Here is a 16,622-nt window from a genome sequence, read left to right on the forward strand (position 1 = left end):
GTTAGTGGTCTAACCGCTGGCCCATCATCACCTCTTCTGCAATGCTGTGGTAAACATCACCTTTGGGGACAGCTGGCTCAAATCTAGGCTACACCACATAGGAACTGCTATCCTAACTGTCTCAAAGCCATTGATAGTCAAGTGTGGTGACACATACCTGTCCTTCCAGTGTTTGACGTTGAAGCAGAATGATCATGAGGAAAGACCTGGACTACTTAGTGAAAGGTCTTCAGTTTGGGGGTTCAAGGGAAAACAGGTGAATTTTCCTTTTGGGCCAGAAGTTTATTAATACCATAAAAACACAGACAGCAGCATGAGCAGCTCAGAGAGCTCAGGCCCTAACACCAGTAAGTCTACCTCTGCTTTCTGTGGCAGAGAGAAGGGAGGGAATTCTAAAAGAATGTGCCACTCAGGATATAGGGGAAATAAGGAGGAGAGGTACATACAGATGGCAAATGTGTCCCACCGGAGCCCCTCTACTATCCTAGAGTCTAGCAACCTGGTCTGTAAGTCAAAGGAAATGAAGTATAATCCTGACACCTGGGTGTGGTGTTTACAGACACTCCACAGCTTCTGTCTCTCCCTGTAGCAGCAGGGATCTCGGAACCAGCTATAAAGATAGAGACAGAGAGGACTGCAGGTGGGTATAATTGCAGGTGGGCCTGGGATTCTGCACAGCGAGGGACTCTGTTGCAAAAACAAATGGCTATGGGTGTAGCTCAGTTGGTTGAGAGCTTGCCTCGTATGCCTTTCTAAGCTCTAGGTCCAATCCCTAGCATGCCCTGCATGTGCATACACACAAAGAAGTACTAGCACCTATTTAAATTAAGAGTAATACAGATAAGGCATCCCACACAAGACAGGCACCCAAGCCTTACTACATTTTTCCTGTGTACTGATTATATTACACCTGAAGGCTTCAGGAAAATGAAAGGTCACTCTTCTGAATAAAGTGACCTCCTGGGTGCTGGTAGTCCCGAAACAAACAGATCCTAAGGAACACAGCATTGATACATATAATTTAGGTATGCCCAAAAAAGATTAGCAATTGCAGTAAGTCCTGGTCTACTGATGAATAATTGTCTCATTCTGTTAATAAGAAAGCATAGGGCTGGAGAGGTGGCTCAGTGGTTAAGAACACCGACTGCTCTTCTGAAGGTCCTGAGTTCAAATCCCAGCAACCACATGGTGGCTCAAAACCACCCGTAATGAGATCTGATGCCCTCTTCTGGTGCATCTGAAGACAGCTACAGTGTACTTAGATATAATAATAAATAAACCTTTAAAAAAAAAAAAAAAGAAAGCATAGAAAATCTTGGAAACTTGAAAATAGGAAATTTTCTCTCCCCCACACACTGCTTTCTTAAAGACTCAGCTGAGACCACTTAGAGAGCAATGTAGTTGAGGCCATTAGGAGCATGGGATTGGAAAGCAGGTGGCTCCACAGCTCCCACTTCGTGGCTGAGCTCTGGTTCGCATCTGCAAACTCAGAATGGTGTGCCCTCTCAGGAAGTAAGAGAGTCGGCACTCAGCACTCTCATACAGCCCTCTGCACGACAGCTGTCAGGACAAAGGGCAAAACACGAGGGAGGCACAAAAACAACTGTGGGGATCCTACTGGGGAGTTGCAGTGAAGGACTGAGGCAGGCAGGCAGATCCTTTCCTTTGTTTCCTTTGCCCGCTGGAAGGCCTTTGCAGGCTGCAATAATAAAGAGTCTTATGTACAGCCTGTGTCTTGGGGGTTTTATTGTGTTCTAAGACAGGAAGATAACAGGACTTAGAAGTCATCAATAAAACTAGAATAAAGGTTTTGTAGAAAAGCTTGGAGCAGAAGAGGGAACTATACATCTCCCTCTGTCTCTACCTTCCCATTCACATCACTCTTGAACTATCCAAAATCCTGGGTAAATCCCAGCTAAGGAGTTTCTTTGAAACTTGATTCCAGATGTTCTGGCTTCCACAGCTGGTGGTTCTGTCCCTGGGTTTTATGGTAAAAATAGGGCATGGTATGAAAGTATCCAGAGCAGCTCTCAGATGGGTGCTGCGCAAGTGAAGTCCCAAGTGAAGAACAGAATGTCTCTCACTGTACAGCTGTTTGTGCTTCCCCCCCCCCCCCCCCCGGTGTAAAGCTTCCTGGAAGTGGGTTTAATTCTGACAATCTGATCATTTGAATCCAGTCTCCAGTTTGTTTGTTTGTTTGTTTGTTTTTGACATTTTGAGACAGGGTTTTGCTCTGTAGCCCAGACTAGCCTTCGACTCTTTGAGATTCCTACTTCAGCCTCCCAAGTGCTGGATTGCAGCCTGAGCACACTCATCTGGGATCTCTGTTGCTTGAAGGATGGTCAGCAGACAGTGAATAAACAAGTCAGCCCAGGGGATCAACTGCAAGTGTTTGGGGCCTGGGGTCTTTTTGTAAAGACAAGGAGAATGATGTCACTTGTAGCAGTTACCTGTCAGAGCTGGCGATTAGCAGTGCTACTACCTTTAAGGACGTCTCACATTTTTTCCAAAAATAAATTTATTTTTAAAAACAAAAATCAGTTAAGCCTTCTGCGGTCCAACTTTCCAGGAAGAAGCCAGAATTTGGCTTCCAGCCAATCAGAAAGGTTGGACAGCAGTAATTTCACACAGAAGTCACCTCTCCCTGCAGGAGACAGAAAACCTTCTGCTTGGTTGCACACACTTAATTCTCTAAATCTGGTTGGTACTCCTGTCATCATTGTATTCTGTCCCAGGGGTCTGGCATACAAGAGAATCCATCTCTAAAATTCAAAGTTTCCAAACTGAGATGTGCGGTTGTTGCTCTTGAGTTGGGGTTTATAACCAATTCGATCATTAATCATTTGTTCCCGGCTTTTGGGGTCACTGCTGAGCCCAGCAGCTCCTTCTCCATCGCTGGTTCCTACACCTTCCACATCTTCCTTCTGCTTCTTACGGGCCTAGAAGTATAAAAAAAAAAGTTAGGATATAGCACAGCATTCTTTCAATTAACAAATGTTTAGCTAGAATGTACCATATACTAGGTACTAGGTATGGAACAAGGTTAGGGCTAATAAACAATAAGCTGATAGCACAAGTTTAGGATAGTAACAAGGATACGGACATGCAACTGTAGAAGATATAACCCTACATCCCAGGATATCACAGTCTAGAAGGCAAATGGGCATGTAAACTATTAATTATAGCATAAAGTACTCTGGATTGTAATGGGAAAGCCCCCAATGCCAAAGACACAAAGAGGGTGTGAGGAATTAGTGTATGCTACAAAGGCCCAGCAGGAACCTGCAATTGGATATAGCAGATATAGGGCAACAAAAGTTGATTCAGCAAATTACTGTCAGTGAGAACAGTGGTCAACGTCATGACTAGCAGCCACCAAAAGCCCACAGCCTGGAAGACTGGCTCCATGCTGACTTCAGTGACACAATATACAGAGACATTATGCTATCTGGAGGGGCTTCCTTCTGGCTTTTAAATTTTATAAATTAATCACCTACCTATTGGTGATACTAGGAGTTGAATCCAAGCCTTATGAATGGTAGGCAAGTAAGCAACCCCTGTGCTATATTCCAGGCCCTGTGTTGGTTTTGGGTTTGTTTTGAATTTTTTTTTGAAAACTTTCCTCTTGGTACTACTAGTACTGCTACTCACCAAGTAATAAATCTGATGCAATGAAAAGAAAATCTACAGCCAGGAGGTGGTGCACACCTTTAATCCCAGCACTCAGAGGGCAGAGGCAGGTGGATCTCTGAGTTTGAGACCAGCTTGGTCTACAAAGTGAGTTCCAGGACAGCCAAGGCTACACAGAGAAACCTGCTTCAAAACAACAAAACAAACCAACAAAGAAACAAATCTGCAATAGACAGATGACCTTGATGACAATCCAGCTGGCACCACATTGTGTCAACAGTTACCACACTTGTTGCAACCTGTGACTTAGGACCTCCTAAACAAGAAGGGTTTCCTGCTTACACTGTAGAAACCTTCCTGTTATGGGTGTTACTCCCGCTGTGGCTGATTTCCTAGACTTTCTTTAAGGCATGTGGCTGGACTGTCCCTAAGTAACCCTATAGCTCTCCTGACAACTCTTATCTAAGAATGGAAGTCCTTCTCTGCTCTGTTTAGAACTCTGCTACTTGCCAGACATGGTGGTGCAGGCCTTTAATCTCAGCACTAGAAAGGCAGAGGCAGGGAGATCTCTAAGATGGAGGCCAGCGTGGTCTACAGTGGTCTACAGAGTGAGTTCCAGGACAGCCAGGGCTACACAGAGAAACTCTATCTCGAAAAACCTAAAAAAAAAAACAAAAAAAAAAAACAAAAAAAAAACAAAACAGAACAGAACTCTTGCTACTTGACTATTACATGTTCAAGGCCAGCCTGGGCTACATAGTGAAACCTTACTTTAAAAAAAAAAAAAAAAAAAAAACCAGAAGAATTTTGCTACATCTCCACCACCACCTGCCTGAGTCCTAGTCTATGATTTGATCGATTTCCAAAGCCATGATAGTTCTCACCATGCTGCAATTATACCAGTGGCAAATTTCCCTTCACTGGCATCATCATGTATTGAACCACTACTGTTTCTTCCTTAGGTTCCACATCCCAATTCTGTTTACAATCTATACAGCCACCATAGCCTGCTCCACGACAACCTCTGTGCCACCACCTCCACCACTGTAGCCTTCCTTGCTATCCAGTGGAGTGCATCTTGCTCAAAGGGGGCCATGTCAAAATGATGCCAATGAACAGAGTTATTTCTGAGTCAACTGACCTCCCCCACCGTTTTTACAACTACTGCTTTCAATCTTGCCATACAGTTCAAAGTGGTACATGCTTCTGAATATTTTTTTTCACTATCACCAATAAAAATCTCCACTTCTGATGTGCACAAAGCATCCAGAATCATCTCTAGAAAGGGCTCTTTGGTTCCACGTTATGCCTATCAACCAACCTGGTGTGGATAAGCAAACACTGACATATCTGTACAAGACCATAAACATGGGGTTTCCTCAAGACCAGACAATTTGTAAGTATGCCCCACTTCTCCTAATATCCTCTTAAGCTCTCATCTGTATCTTCAAAGCTTCAGTCAATAAAGTTTTACCAATCAAGGCTTGGTTCCTCTGATTCACAACCCTTCTTCCTCCCGTGGTGGTAACAGTGAGGAGCCCAGACACACTAACCTTATGGGCATTTGGAGACTGAAGTCAACCTTTCCAATTCAAGTGAATATGGGATACAGAGGGAGAGTTTGGCTTCCTTCTTTCACAAATGAGGTGTGGCCCCAAGTCACCAGTGGCTACAGAATTCCCATAGCCACCACTGCCTAACTATAAAGATGGCACTGGATGTCAATAACTCTTTTTAAAAATGACAGTAGATGCTTTATCTCTAGTTCTTTACCGGGAGCACAGCTCACGGGCTCTGATCACTGAAATTATGTTGGTAATTACATACCACCTACTGGCAAACTGTAACCCCTCAAATCCCAACATCGGTTAACTAACAGTCATCCAGTAAGGCAAGGCGAAGGATCCCTTCTCTGAGGTGCTTGGGACCTGACCTATTTGAAGCTCAGGGTTTTTGTTTTTTTTTTCCACAGTTTGGAACTTATGCATTAGTTACAGAGATCAAGCATCCCTAAGCCAAAAAAATCCAAAATCTAAAATGTGTCCAAATGTGAACTTCCCTGTGGTTATCTTTACGTAACAAATATAAGGAACTTGGCCAGCAAGACAGCTGCCAAGCCTGATAATCCGAGTTCAATTCCCAGAACCCAGACTTCTTAAAAAACAAACAAAACAAAGCTGCATATAGTGGGAGATCTGGAGCACCAACACTCCTCTAACAACAAGCTGGGAGGCAGAGCCAACCAGAAGCTCATGGGCAAAGCTAGCCTGAAGTATATACAACATTAACAGGAAAAAACCCTGCTTCAACAAGGTGGGAGAGAACCAACTCCAGAAAGTTGTGCTCTGACCTCCACATAAGCATCTTAGAACACAAACACCCTCACTTCCTGTTGGATCGATGGTTTTGTGCAGTTTATTATTCAGACACTGATTTTTGCTCTGACTCCAGGCCATCTGTTACTCCAGTTGCTCAGCACCTAGGTTGTATTTTGTGAACACTCCCCCACTCCCTTCTGATGGGTTTGAATAAAAAAGCGGATGGCCTATGACAATGGGAGAGGGCAGGCAGGACTTCTGAAGAGACTGAACTCTGAGAAAGAGCCCTGCCTGCATGGGAAGTCACCATGTCACCAGTGAGATGCAGATGAAGAAGCAGGTGCCAAGAAGAGACCAAGACAGACATGTCTGACCACAGGACGGGACAAACGCCAGGCCAGTACTGTCAGGTTTGAAAAGCTGAGATTCTCCCCCCATAGTGCCCAAAGCTTATTAAGTCTCTGTGTCCTTATGTGGGAGCTGGGCAGTTCCAAATAAAGTTGCTTTACTTTCTATTTTATACACTAATTGGCTCTATCCCACGTGTAATTGCTCTCGTTTCAATTCAAAACTCAATAGCTACAACTTACACTTACCACGTACATCCTACTACTGACAGCCTGTGTGTGTTTAGTCCTGAGAGTGAAGGCTGACTCTAACACTTGGCAGCAAGGGTTACTCACTGCGTAGTCTTCCCAGCCCACGGCTGTTTGCTTCTTAAGAACTCAGATTGGGAGTAATTTTTTGTTGTTGTTTTTTGGTTTTATCGAGACAGGATTTCTCTGTGTAGCCCTGGCTGTCCTAGAGCTCACTTTGTAGACCAGGCTGGCCTCGAACTCAGAAATCCGCCTGCCTCTGCCTCTCGGGTGCTGGGATTAAAGGCGTGCGCCACCACACCCAGCTTGGCAGTAATTATTAAGGATAAGGTTTCCTTCCTTTTTTTTTTTTTTTTCCTGAGATAGGGTCTCACTGCGTAGGCCAGAGTGGCCTGAAATCTACTGTGATCTTCTGCCTCAGATTCCTGCGTGCTGGGATTGTAGGCATGCATCATCAGGCCTGAATGAGTTTCAAGTATGGTTTAAACTTCAGTGTAATGAGTCATAAATGTTGGCAGGATGGGTTCTGTCTCTGCAGAGTCAGCTCACTGTTGAGTTGGCCTTTCCACTAAAAGGGGGGTTGGGGGGATGTTGGTGTCCTTTCAAGCAGCTTTGGAAAGAGGGACACTCTTGCAATGAATTAAATGAAAACCGTAGAAAAAGTGTGTCTTCCTCTGTCCCTCCCTCCTTCCCTGGTTTAAGTCTATAGCCCAGGCTGTCTAACTTCTCCTGCCCATGACTCTCAAGTACTAACGTTACAACTGTGTTCTCCTGTGCCTGGCTCTGGGTTTTTGGTTTTTTTTTTTTTATAGAATAGAGTTTATTAAGGGCATAGGGAGGTGAGTCAAGAAAGTAGTAGAGGCAGAGAAAGGCAGAGAAAGAGAGAGAGCGCGCACAGAAGTAGACAAGGGGGGAAGGGACAAGGGGACAGAGCGGGAGCAAGAAGGCAAGAGAGCAAGAGCTGCTCTGCTCTTTTTTTAAAAAATCATTATGAAGGTTTTAATGTATGAATCTATACCATGTGGGAGGCCAGAGGGGGGCGTCAGGACCCCTGGAACTAGAGTCCCAGATGGCTGTAAGTGGCCATGTGTGTGCTAGTGACTGAAGCGGGGTCCTTTCCAAGAGCAGCACTTTTCTGTAACTGCTGAGTCATCTCTCCTCCTCCATCCTTCGTACTTCATTTTTACTAAGCTTTGTTTACTTCTCTGTAACTGGATTCTGGAACACTCTGGAGTTGTTACTTTTGGTTTTCCAGAGTTTTTTTGGTTTTCCGAGACAGGGTTTCTCTGTGTAGCCCTGGCTGTCCTGGAACTCACTCTGTAGACCAGGCTGGCCTCGAACTCAGAAATCCGCCTGCCTCTGCCTCCCAAGTGCTGAGATTAAAGGCGTGCACCCACCACACCCGGCGTGAAACTTTTTAAATTATTTCATTCCAACTGAGTATCCTCAGAGATTCCTCTGCTTCTTAGAAGTAGTTTTCATAAAGATTTTTGGGGTGAATTTCTTAAAGTCAGTTCTTTGTAGCATTAACTAAGAAGAGAGTGACAGGAAGTTTAATACACACATACATATGTGCACACACACACACACAGGCACAAAGCAAAAACTGACGATACTTCGGGAACACTACAGTTGCTGGGATGAAGAGCAAGAGAAACCTACATTATCAGTCTTCATATGAACGATGTAAAGCCAATCACATTCTGGGTACATTCAGATGTAAAGCTCCCTGTGACAGAAATAAAGTAGCTCCCTGAGCACGAAACGCAGATAGGCCTGCGGAGAGCCCTACTAAGAGTCCAGAGCTCAATATACAAATCCCGCCTTTAATTAAGGAGCTTCCTGCCCCACTGAAGAAAACAGACCAACAGAGTCACAACAGAAAGTGGTGGCACCTGTAAGAATCCAGCACAGGGTGGTGACTTAACCCAGCTGGGGACTGGAAGGGGCCAAGTCAAGACGGGGAGCCTGATGACAGGATAGGCACGTCAGACAAAGGAACAGTACACAGCTGTGAAAGTAAAGATAACCTGGAGATGAAGTGGAGGGATGAGCAAGGGCCCAGCCACAAAGGACCTCAGCTACCATGGGATTTGGAATTCATCCTGAAAGTGTGAAAGAATCTTTTCTTTTTCTTTTTTTTCTTTTTCCTTTTCCTTTTCCTTTTTTTCTTTTCTTTTTTTTTTTTTTTTTTTTTTTTTTTTTGGTTTCTCTGTGTAATGGTCCTAGCTGTCCTAGAACTTGCTCTGTAGGCCATGCTGGCCTCAAACTCACAGAGATCTATGTCTACCTCTGCCTCCAAAGAATTCATTCTTATTAATGGCTATCTACCATTATATGGCAAAGCCAGATTTAGAAAAATACAGCTGCAAGGTATGGTATCGAATGCCTGTAACTCTTCCACTCAGGAAGCAGAGGCAAGTTCAAGCTCAAGGCAGCCTGGTCTATAATGGGTTCCAGACAGTGAGATCCTGTCTCAACCAAAAATATAAATAGTACTCCACTGTAGGCTAGATTCTAGAAATTCAGTGGTGAAGAACATTCCTAATATAAAAGATTTTACAATAAATGACCAAATGATTGCAAGGAGCGGGTGAATGTTGGGTTGTCTGGTGCTGCTATATTCAAATATGTATTCAAATACTAAATAGTGGACCCCAAGATCCTCATGTATACCAAATGATGCTGTAAAAACCTTGCTCCCCAATTTAAAGCTATTGGTTAAATAAAAGCGGCTACAGCCCATTACTGGGGAGAATAAAGATAGCCAGGGTTTTAGGTTACTGGGCTAGGGGTCACAGGTAAGGACCACAAGGAGAGAAGAAGAGAGGAAAGGAGAAGGTAAGATGAAAGAGAGAGGAGAAGGAGAAAGAAGACAGAGAGACCAGGAGGTCTCTATTAGATGTGATGGCCCAGGAGCATGGAGCCGAGTGAAATGCCCGAGGACAGGCTGATGGAGCAGAAATAAGCCAGAGGAGACTCAAACAGCAAATACTTGGGCAGCACAGCTGAGAATAACAGTCTGGCACATAGAAAAAAAGATTAAGGGTAATTTGCCTAGTAACTGCACTAAAGCTGATTTCACAATACACAGGACTCTGCCTAGATTACTGGGGGGCTGGTCAGGTCATATTAATAACTAAGAGTAATTAAGTAATATTTAAAATACCATTTACAGGTGAATGTTCAGTAAATTTCTCTCTAACATACACAAGGTCCTACACTGATCTCCAGCATCGAAGGGAAAAATAATAGTAGCTTCAAGTTATAATAAATGCTAGCAGACTAGGATGTTGCTCCGTTGGTAGAGTGTTTGCCTAGCCCAAACCTGAGACTAGATCGGCCTCAGGCCTGGGGGACCTAAGACAATTCTGCTAAAGGATCAGAGAAATAAAATGATGACATGTTGCCATGGCCACAGGTCTTGCTCAGCCCCACCAGAGGCGTTTCTTCTTGCACGAGATGGGGATTAACACAGAGACCCACAAGTGGACAATGTGGAAGACTTTGAAGCACCCTGTCCTAACTGGAATGTCTTCACCAAGGCTCTGGGATTGATGAGGAAGATGAGGCAGAAAGATTGTGAGACCCAGAGGTGAAAGATGAGCCCTAAGGAAACAGCATCCTGCCGACAATAGCACTGATGCACATATGAACTCACAGAGACTGTGGCAGCACACACAAAACCTGCACAGGTTCGAGCCAGAAGGGTCTCACCCACCCCGAACCAAGAAGCTACCTGCACCTGACAGGAAATCAATCTTCTCCAACATCTCCCATGTCACTCCATGGCCAGTAGTTGCCAATACAAAAATGAACTCAATGGTACTTTTGTGGACTTTGTGTTTCTTGTTTTGGGGATTTGTTTTTGTATTGTTTTTGAGAGAAAGAGATAGAACATAAAGTTGGGTAGGTAAGGAGGACCTGGGGGAATTTGGGGTGGGGCAACATGATCACAAAGAAAAATTGAAAAAAAATAATAAATAATAGTATTATTTAAAAAACATAACTGTAAAGGGATCATTTCCTGTTGTCTCAGGCCACTGAGCCCTTAGTTCTCTGCTGTTCCCCCCAAGAACCAGAAACTGAGTCCTTACCTCCAGGTCCTTGCGAATGCTCTCAAACTCCTCAATGTCGTCGAGCTTGAGCTCTAAGCGGGTCGGTTTCCGTCGCAGCATAGTGAAGTCACCCAGGACTTCAGGGGAGCCAGAGCCCGTGAGCTGGGGGCTGGTGAAATGGCAGGAGAGGAAAAGCTGCAGGTGCCAAGCCTCAGCTACAAACAGATGAATCTGTACACAGGAACAGTAAAATGAACAAGACATTACACCAACTCATTTAGATTCCAGGCATAGACGTCAAAATCTGTAGGCAACCATTTATTACTGGAGCTAAAGAGATGGCTCTTTGTTCCCTAAGCATATACAGGGGACACAAGTTCAATTCCTGCCTGTAGCCCCAGCTTCAGGGGAGCAGATGCCTACGCCTCCTTGGCTTCCTGCACTCATGGACCTACATATACACACACAAAAAAAAAAAAATTGAAGATTTATTTATTTATTTTATACATGTGCGTACACTGTTGCTATCTTTGGACACACCAGAAGAGGGCATTACAGATGGTTGTGAGCCACCATGTGGTTGCTGGAAATTGAACTCAGGACCTCTGGAAGAGCAGTCAGTGCCCTTAACCACTGAGCCATCTCTCCAGCCCTTACATACACAAAATTTAAAATAAAATCTTTAAAAACAAAACCCAGCAAGTTCCCATCAGAGGATCTCAGTGTCTCTGTCTCTGTCTCTCTCTCTCTCTCTTCCTTTTTAACACTTTTTGGGATGCTTTATTCCAAACCCCCTGATAGAGCAGAACAAAACCTATTCTCTGTTCTGAGTTCTTAGGTCAGAAACCAAGCTTGGGCCCCCAATCTCAGGTCCCAAGACCACTTGTGGGCTCCCAAGCACGACACCCAACCATCACCTTGTGCTCCAATATCCTCCAAAAGACACACTAGGTAAAAGAAACAAGCTGAGGGCAGTGACACTCAACAACAGTGACAGCCTCCTGGGGTCTCGTGAGCCCAGAAGTTGGAGACCAGCCAAAGAAACAAAGGGAGACCCTATCTCAAAACAAAACAAAAAAAAAAACAGACAAGAAACAAAAGGAGCAAAAGAGTTAGGGAGATGGCTGAGCAGGAGCACTTCCTGCCCTGCCCTGTGGACCTGACTTCAAATCCCCACCACCCACATAAAAAGCCAGCCATAGCCAGACCAGTGGTGGTACAACCCTTTAATCCCAGCACTTGGAAGGCAGAAGCAGGTGGATCTCTATGAGTTCAAGGATAGCCTGGTCTACAGAGCAAATTCCAGGACAGCCAGGGCTACACAGGAAAACTGTGTCACAAAAAAACAAAACAAAACAAAACAAAAAAAAAAAAAAAAAAAAAACATGGTCTTATGGGGGTCTGAGAGTTTGGGGGCTTGCTGGCTATTAGCCTGGCTCCAAATTCGGTAAGATATCCTGTCTCCAGGAGTGAGGCAAAGTGGTATAGAGCAGGATGTCCAGCATACATCCTCTTGCCTCAAGGTGTACACTCATGTATACACACCACACTCAGACAGTATATATAGATACAGACATACAACTCACATACACACACAAAGGAAACAAGGGAAAATGGTTAACTATATCATGTAAATTGAGTGTCCTTAGGGAAAGTGGATATGCCATGCCATTAATTAGTCCAATCTGCTTTCTGTGAACATCATCAGAGACTGTGACCATTCCTAGATATTATAACCAGCTGGCTTAAATCTCATGAAAATTAAACTTACCAATTCTCAGGTATCCACAGGATCTAAGGGTCCTCAGTGGGTAAATCATTCATTAATCAGATGCTTCCTATGCTGAGATTAAAGTCACTATCGAAATCTGTGAGAAAAACAGACAACACAACAGACCAGGCCAATCTTGTGTCAAAACAGAACCCTAAGGAGGGCCCTCCAACAGCACCGCACAAGCGTCTAACCTAGGCTGGCTGCTTGGGAGTGACTAGGGATCTCAGCTCCCCCTGGGATCTGAAGGGTAGGCAGACAGACTTAAGACCAAAGAAGTTCAAAGTCATTTCACATGGCGAATGAATGTCTGTGTCAGAACAAAAATGTTAAGCTGGCAGCACTCTGTAGAGTGGGCCCTGCCACTCACCTGGGCAGCAGTAGAGCTGGTCTGGGTGACAAAGGCATGGGTGAGCCAGTCCCTGAGGACATGAGGAGAGCTGACCCTACTTGCTGCTGGCTGTATCACTGGGTAAACTAGCTGGGCAGTGTTTGAGAGTTCACCCTGGTGGTGCAGGTACAGGTGAGCTGACGGGCTGATCAACTCAGCTACCTCCCAGGACCAAATCTAGGGCTTGGAGTTGGCCCATCCCAACATCTACCCCTTCTATGATCTGTGGGCAGGTCCTACAGATCCAAAGTTGCAGGATGGGATCTTCATGACACAGGGCAACAGCATGATATCTGAGAGGAGTCCTAGTGAGGTTCCAGTACAGATAGTGTAGCAAAAGCCAGAGGCCTTAGAATAGCCAGTGACCCATTGAAATGAACATTTACAAGTTTAGATGTGTGGACAAAAGTGTATACTATGTGACGCACCATGACACACTACAGGTTCCATGACAAATTTTGGTTTATTCTATCTTATTTTATTTTAGTGGCGGGAGTAGTTGCAAGGGTAGAGGGTGGATACGAAGGGACAGGGAGACGAGTGGGATTGGGGTGCCTGATGTGACATTCAAAGAATCAACAAAAAGCTAGGCTGACCTTAGTACTGTTGAAGGTATCGTCTTTATATCCTCTACAGTATCCATGATAAATAAAGTTTTGGAGTAAACTGAGCTACACAACAATAGAGAAGGTGAAACTAACTTGTCGGGCAGTGAGAGGTAGCCTGGTCCTCAGTTGAGCTAAAAAGGCTTTGAAGCCCTGGGGACCCTGAAGAGATGGTAGGTAGGACCTTCGCCTGCTCCCAGGCACCAGGCCCCTGTCACTAACTGCAGTCCCCCATAGATTTGTGGCCATCAGTCATGTAAGGGCAATGCCCCAAGCCCCCCACCCCCAACATAGATGAGGCATCACTAACATCTCAGACCAAGACAAGAGGAAAAGAAACGTGACCACCATAGGATCAAGCCAGATCTCCATTCTAATGAGTTGCCTAAAGGCCTGGAGGGCATAAGCAATAAGCTTTCCTTCCCAGACACTCCTCCCTGCAAAATGTATTTAACCTCAGGCCCACCCTGAGAAGTGGGGGCATGATTTTATACATCCACTTTCCTCTATGACAATAAATGCCTTACTACTATGGACTGCCTCTTTTCATCGGGATCCACCATGGGGAGCCATGGAGAAGGCCTTCGACTATAGAGCCACTGTCTAGTCCTGTAGAAGGCCTTTCTGCACTCCCAGCCACCACTGCCCACCAAGCCCAAGCCCAAGCCTGCAGTCAAGCCAAGGACTCTCCCCGTGTGACCAGCCATTGTTCCCCTTCCCCCCACCACACACAGCCAGCCAGCTGCTCCCCCACTCCATTCTCAGCTCTTCTGGGGCTCCCAGCGGGGCCTGGATGTTGGAAAGCCTGAGAACCGACCACCCCAGCCTCATCACAAGCAGGCAGACCCCCAAACCAGCTCCCACTGTTCCATGCCTCAGACTGCCCGCTTTCCCACCAGCAATGTCCTGGGGCTTCCCTATGGCCCAGCACCAGCCCTGAGCTGGCATGAGGTAAGTGCAGTCAAACTCCCTGTGTCCTGCCTCCCCAAGCTGCAGAGCAGACTCAAGACCCACAACCCTACACTAACTTTTCTTAAGTTCTAGACTCTACCATTATTGGGTTTTTTTTTTTCACTTTAGTAACTAAAAATTTTTGCCTCTTAAAAAAATTATTTAATTATGTATTGGGTGTTGGTGAAAGCACACAATTCACAAGCATCGGTCAGAGGACAACATCTGGGGTCAGTTCTCTCCTTCTACCATGTGGGGCATCACACTTAGCACAGGTTCCTTTACCCACTAAACCGTCCCACATTCGCATTCTTTGTATTATTTTAATACAGACACCTTGGGAAACTTGAAAAATTATTCCAGTTTTATAAAGTTGAAGCAAACAGTTTAGTTAATATCAGAAGCCGGGCAGTAGTGACACACACCTTTAATCCCAGCACTCTGAAGTCAGAGGCAGGAGGATGTCTGTAAGTTTGAGGTCAGCCTGGTCTACAGAACATGTTCCAGGACAGCCAGGGCTACACAGAGAAACCCTTCTTGAAAAACAAAAAATGTGGGCTGGAGAGATGGCTCAGCAGTTATGAGCACTGATTGCTCTTCCAGATATCCTGAGTTCAAATCCAGCAACCACATAGTGGCTCACAACCATCCGTAATGAGATCTGACACCCTCTTCTGGTGTGTCTGAAGACAGCTACAGTGTACTTACATATAATAAATAAATAAATCTTTGGGCTGGAGCAAGCAGGGAGAGCGGGGCCTGAGCAAAAAAAAGAAAAACAAAAAACAAAACAAAACAAAAAAAAAGCTAAATCAGCATTCTATAAAAGTTACACATAGGGGCTGGAGAGATGGCTCAGTGGTTAAGAGCATTGACTGCTCTTCCAGAGGTCCTGAGTTCAATTCCCAGCAACCACATGGTGGCTCACAACCATCCGTAACAAGATCTGGCGCCCTCTTCTGGAGTGTCTGAAGACAGCTAGTGTACTTACATATAATAAATAATTTAAAAAAAAAAAAAAAAACAAAGTTACACTTAGACCACTAAAATAAAAAGCTAAATGATAGTGATCTACATGAAAGTTTTGCTATAGTGTGCATTCATAGAAATTATTATTGCGTGCATCCAGAACGAAACAAAACACTACAATGTATAGGAAACATTTACACTTCTCTCAGGAGGCTTAGCACAGCAAGGGGTGATCTAATCAAAACACTGGCCCGTGACATTTCAAAACTGCTTTATTCTATCAGATACTACTTTCTACCAGATCCTTACGTAGAGAAATGGAAGTCAGCTCCAAGGGGGAAAGGAAGAAACACTTAGAAAAACAACAACAACAACAATAATTCCCTACTTGCGAGGGAACTTTCTGAAAGCCTCACCACTAGAGAGCAATAATGAGTACGAGTTAAAAGCGCGGCTCGGCGGCTCGCGACCTGCCACGTTACTAATTCTACTACTACGGCTCCAGAACGACCTTTTCTCACCAGAATGTTTTTTGGTTTTTTTCGGGCTTGTACTCTTGTCCGTGACTGAGATGACTAAAACAGAATAAGCTCGTTGCGCGTAACTCGGCATTAGTAAGTCCTCGAAAAGGAAGTGCTCTTCTAATTGGAGTTGTTCGGGGCAGGGCCTTGAGTGTGGAAGTGAGTCTGTTCAGCTCGGCAAACGCGCATATTTTTGTAACCCCCACAACTTTCATGTAAGGATTTTTTTTTTAAAAAAAACCTTATCTCTGATGGCCTAACATTCATTGGAGCTACTACTGCTGATATGCTCTTTATCTGGAGCCTTCATGGACCCTTTATTTCAAAGAACACAGACAAAGAATAGGCTGTAGACAAGTAAACCCACAACAAACTAGGCCGCAGCTCCTCCACCACATCTCTATTTTAGCCTTAGAAGGTCTTAGAGTTTAATATCTTCTTGAAGCCCAAACTGATTACGTAGCCACCGAGTTACGAGGGGCCCCCGAAGGACTTCCGTCGTGGACAACAGTCCTCTTTCCCAGCTCCAAGGCTGCAGAAGTCTAGGGAGAGATTTCCATGGCAACACAGGCCTCAGCTTCGAAATGGCGGAAGGCCTCCCGAAGGATAACAGAGACCCTCGTTTTGTTCCAGATTATGGTTGCGATCCGCAAACCTACCTCTTTTCAGGCCTCTGCAGTTCCCCAGAACCTCAACTCCCACCATGACTCCATTGCTGCGCAGCCCAAACTACACCTCCCAGGCTGCTCTGCGCCTCTCTTCCCATGCTCCTCTTCTCCCGCGAGGTTGTGTAGCTCTGTAAGGCCACGCCC

The 16,622-nt window shown here is 45.0% G+C and overlaps 1 protein-coding gene across 2 annotated transcripts; it reads right to left on the reverse strand.

The window, feature by feature from the left end:
* Positions 1 to 261: 261 nt before the first annotated feature.
* Positions 262 to 16,543, reverse strand: Cdc26 (cell division cycle 26). 2 transcript variants are annotated; one of them, NM_139291.4, is made up of 4 exons: positions 16,470 to 16,543; positions 12,374 to 12,470; positions 10,642 to 10,833; positions 262 to 2,939 (listed from the first exon to the last, which is right to left on the reverse strand). In NM_139291.4, the coding sequence occupies exons 3-4, from the start codon at positions 10,720 to 10,722 to the stop codon at positions 2,763 to 2,765; spliced, it is 258 nt and encodes an 85-aa protein (NP_647452.1). In that variant the 5' UTR covers positions 10,723 to 10,833; positions 12,374 to 12,470; positions 16,470 to 16,543; the 3' UTR covers positions 262 to 2,762. The 2 variants fall into 2 exon arrangements, with proteins under 2 accessions (NP_647452.1, NP_001355170.1); NM_001368241.1 differs by lacking the exon at positions 12,374 to 12,470.
* Positions 16,544 to 16,622: the final 79 nt, after the last annotated feature.

Source organism: Mus musculus, chromosome 4, assembly GCF_000001635.26.
Source record: "Mus musculus strain C57BL/6J chromosome 4, GRCm38.p6 C57BL/6J".
Taxonomy (NCBI): domain Eukaryota; kingdom Metazoa; phylum Chordata; class Mammalia; order Rodentia; family Muridae; genus Mus; species Mus musculus.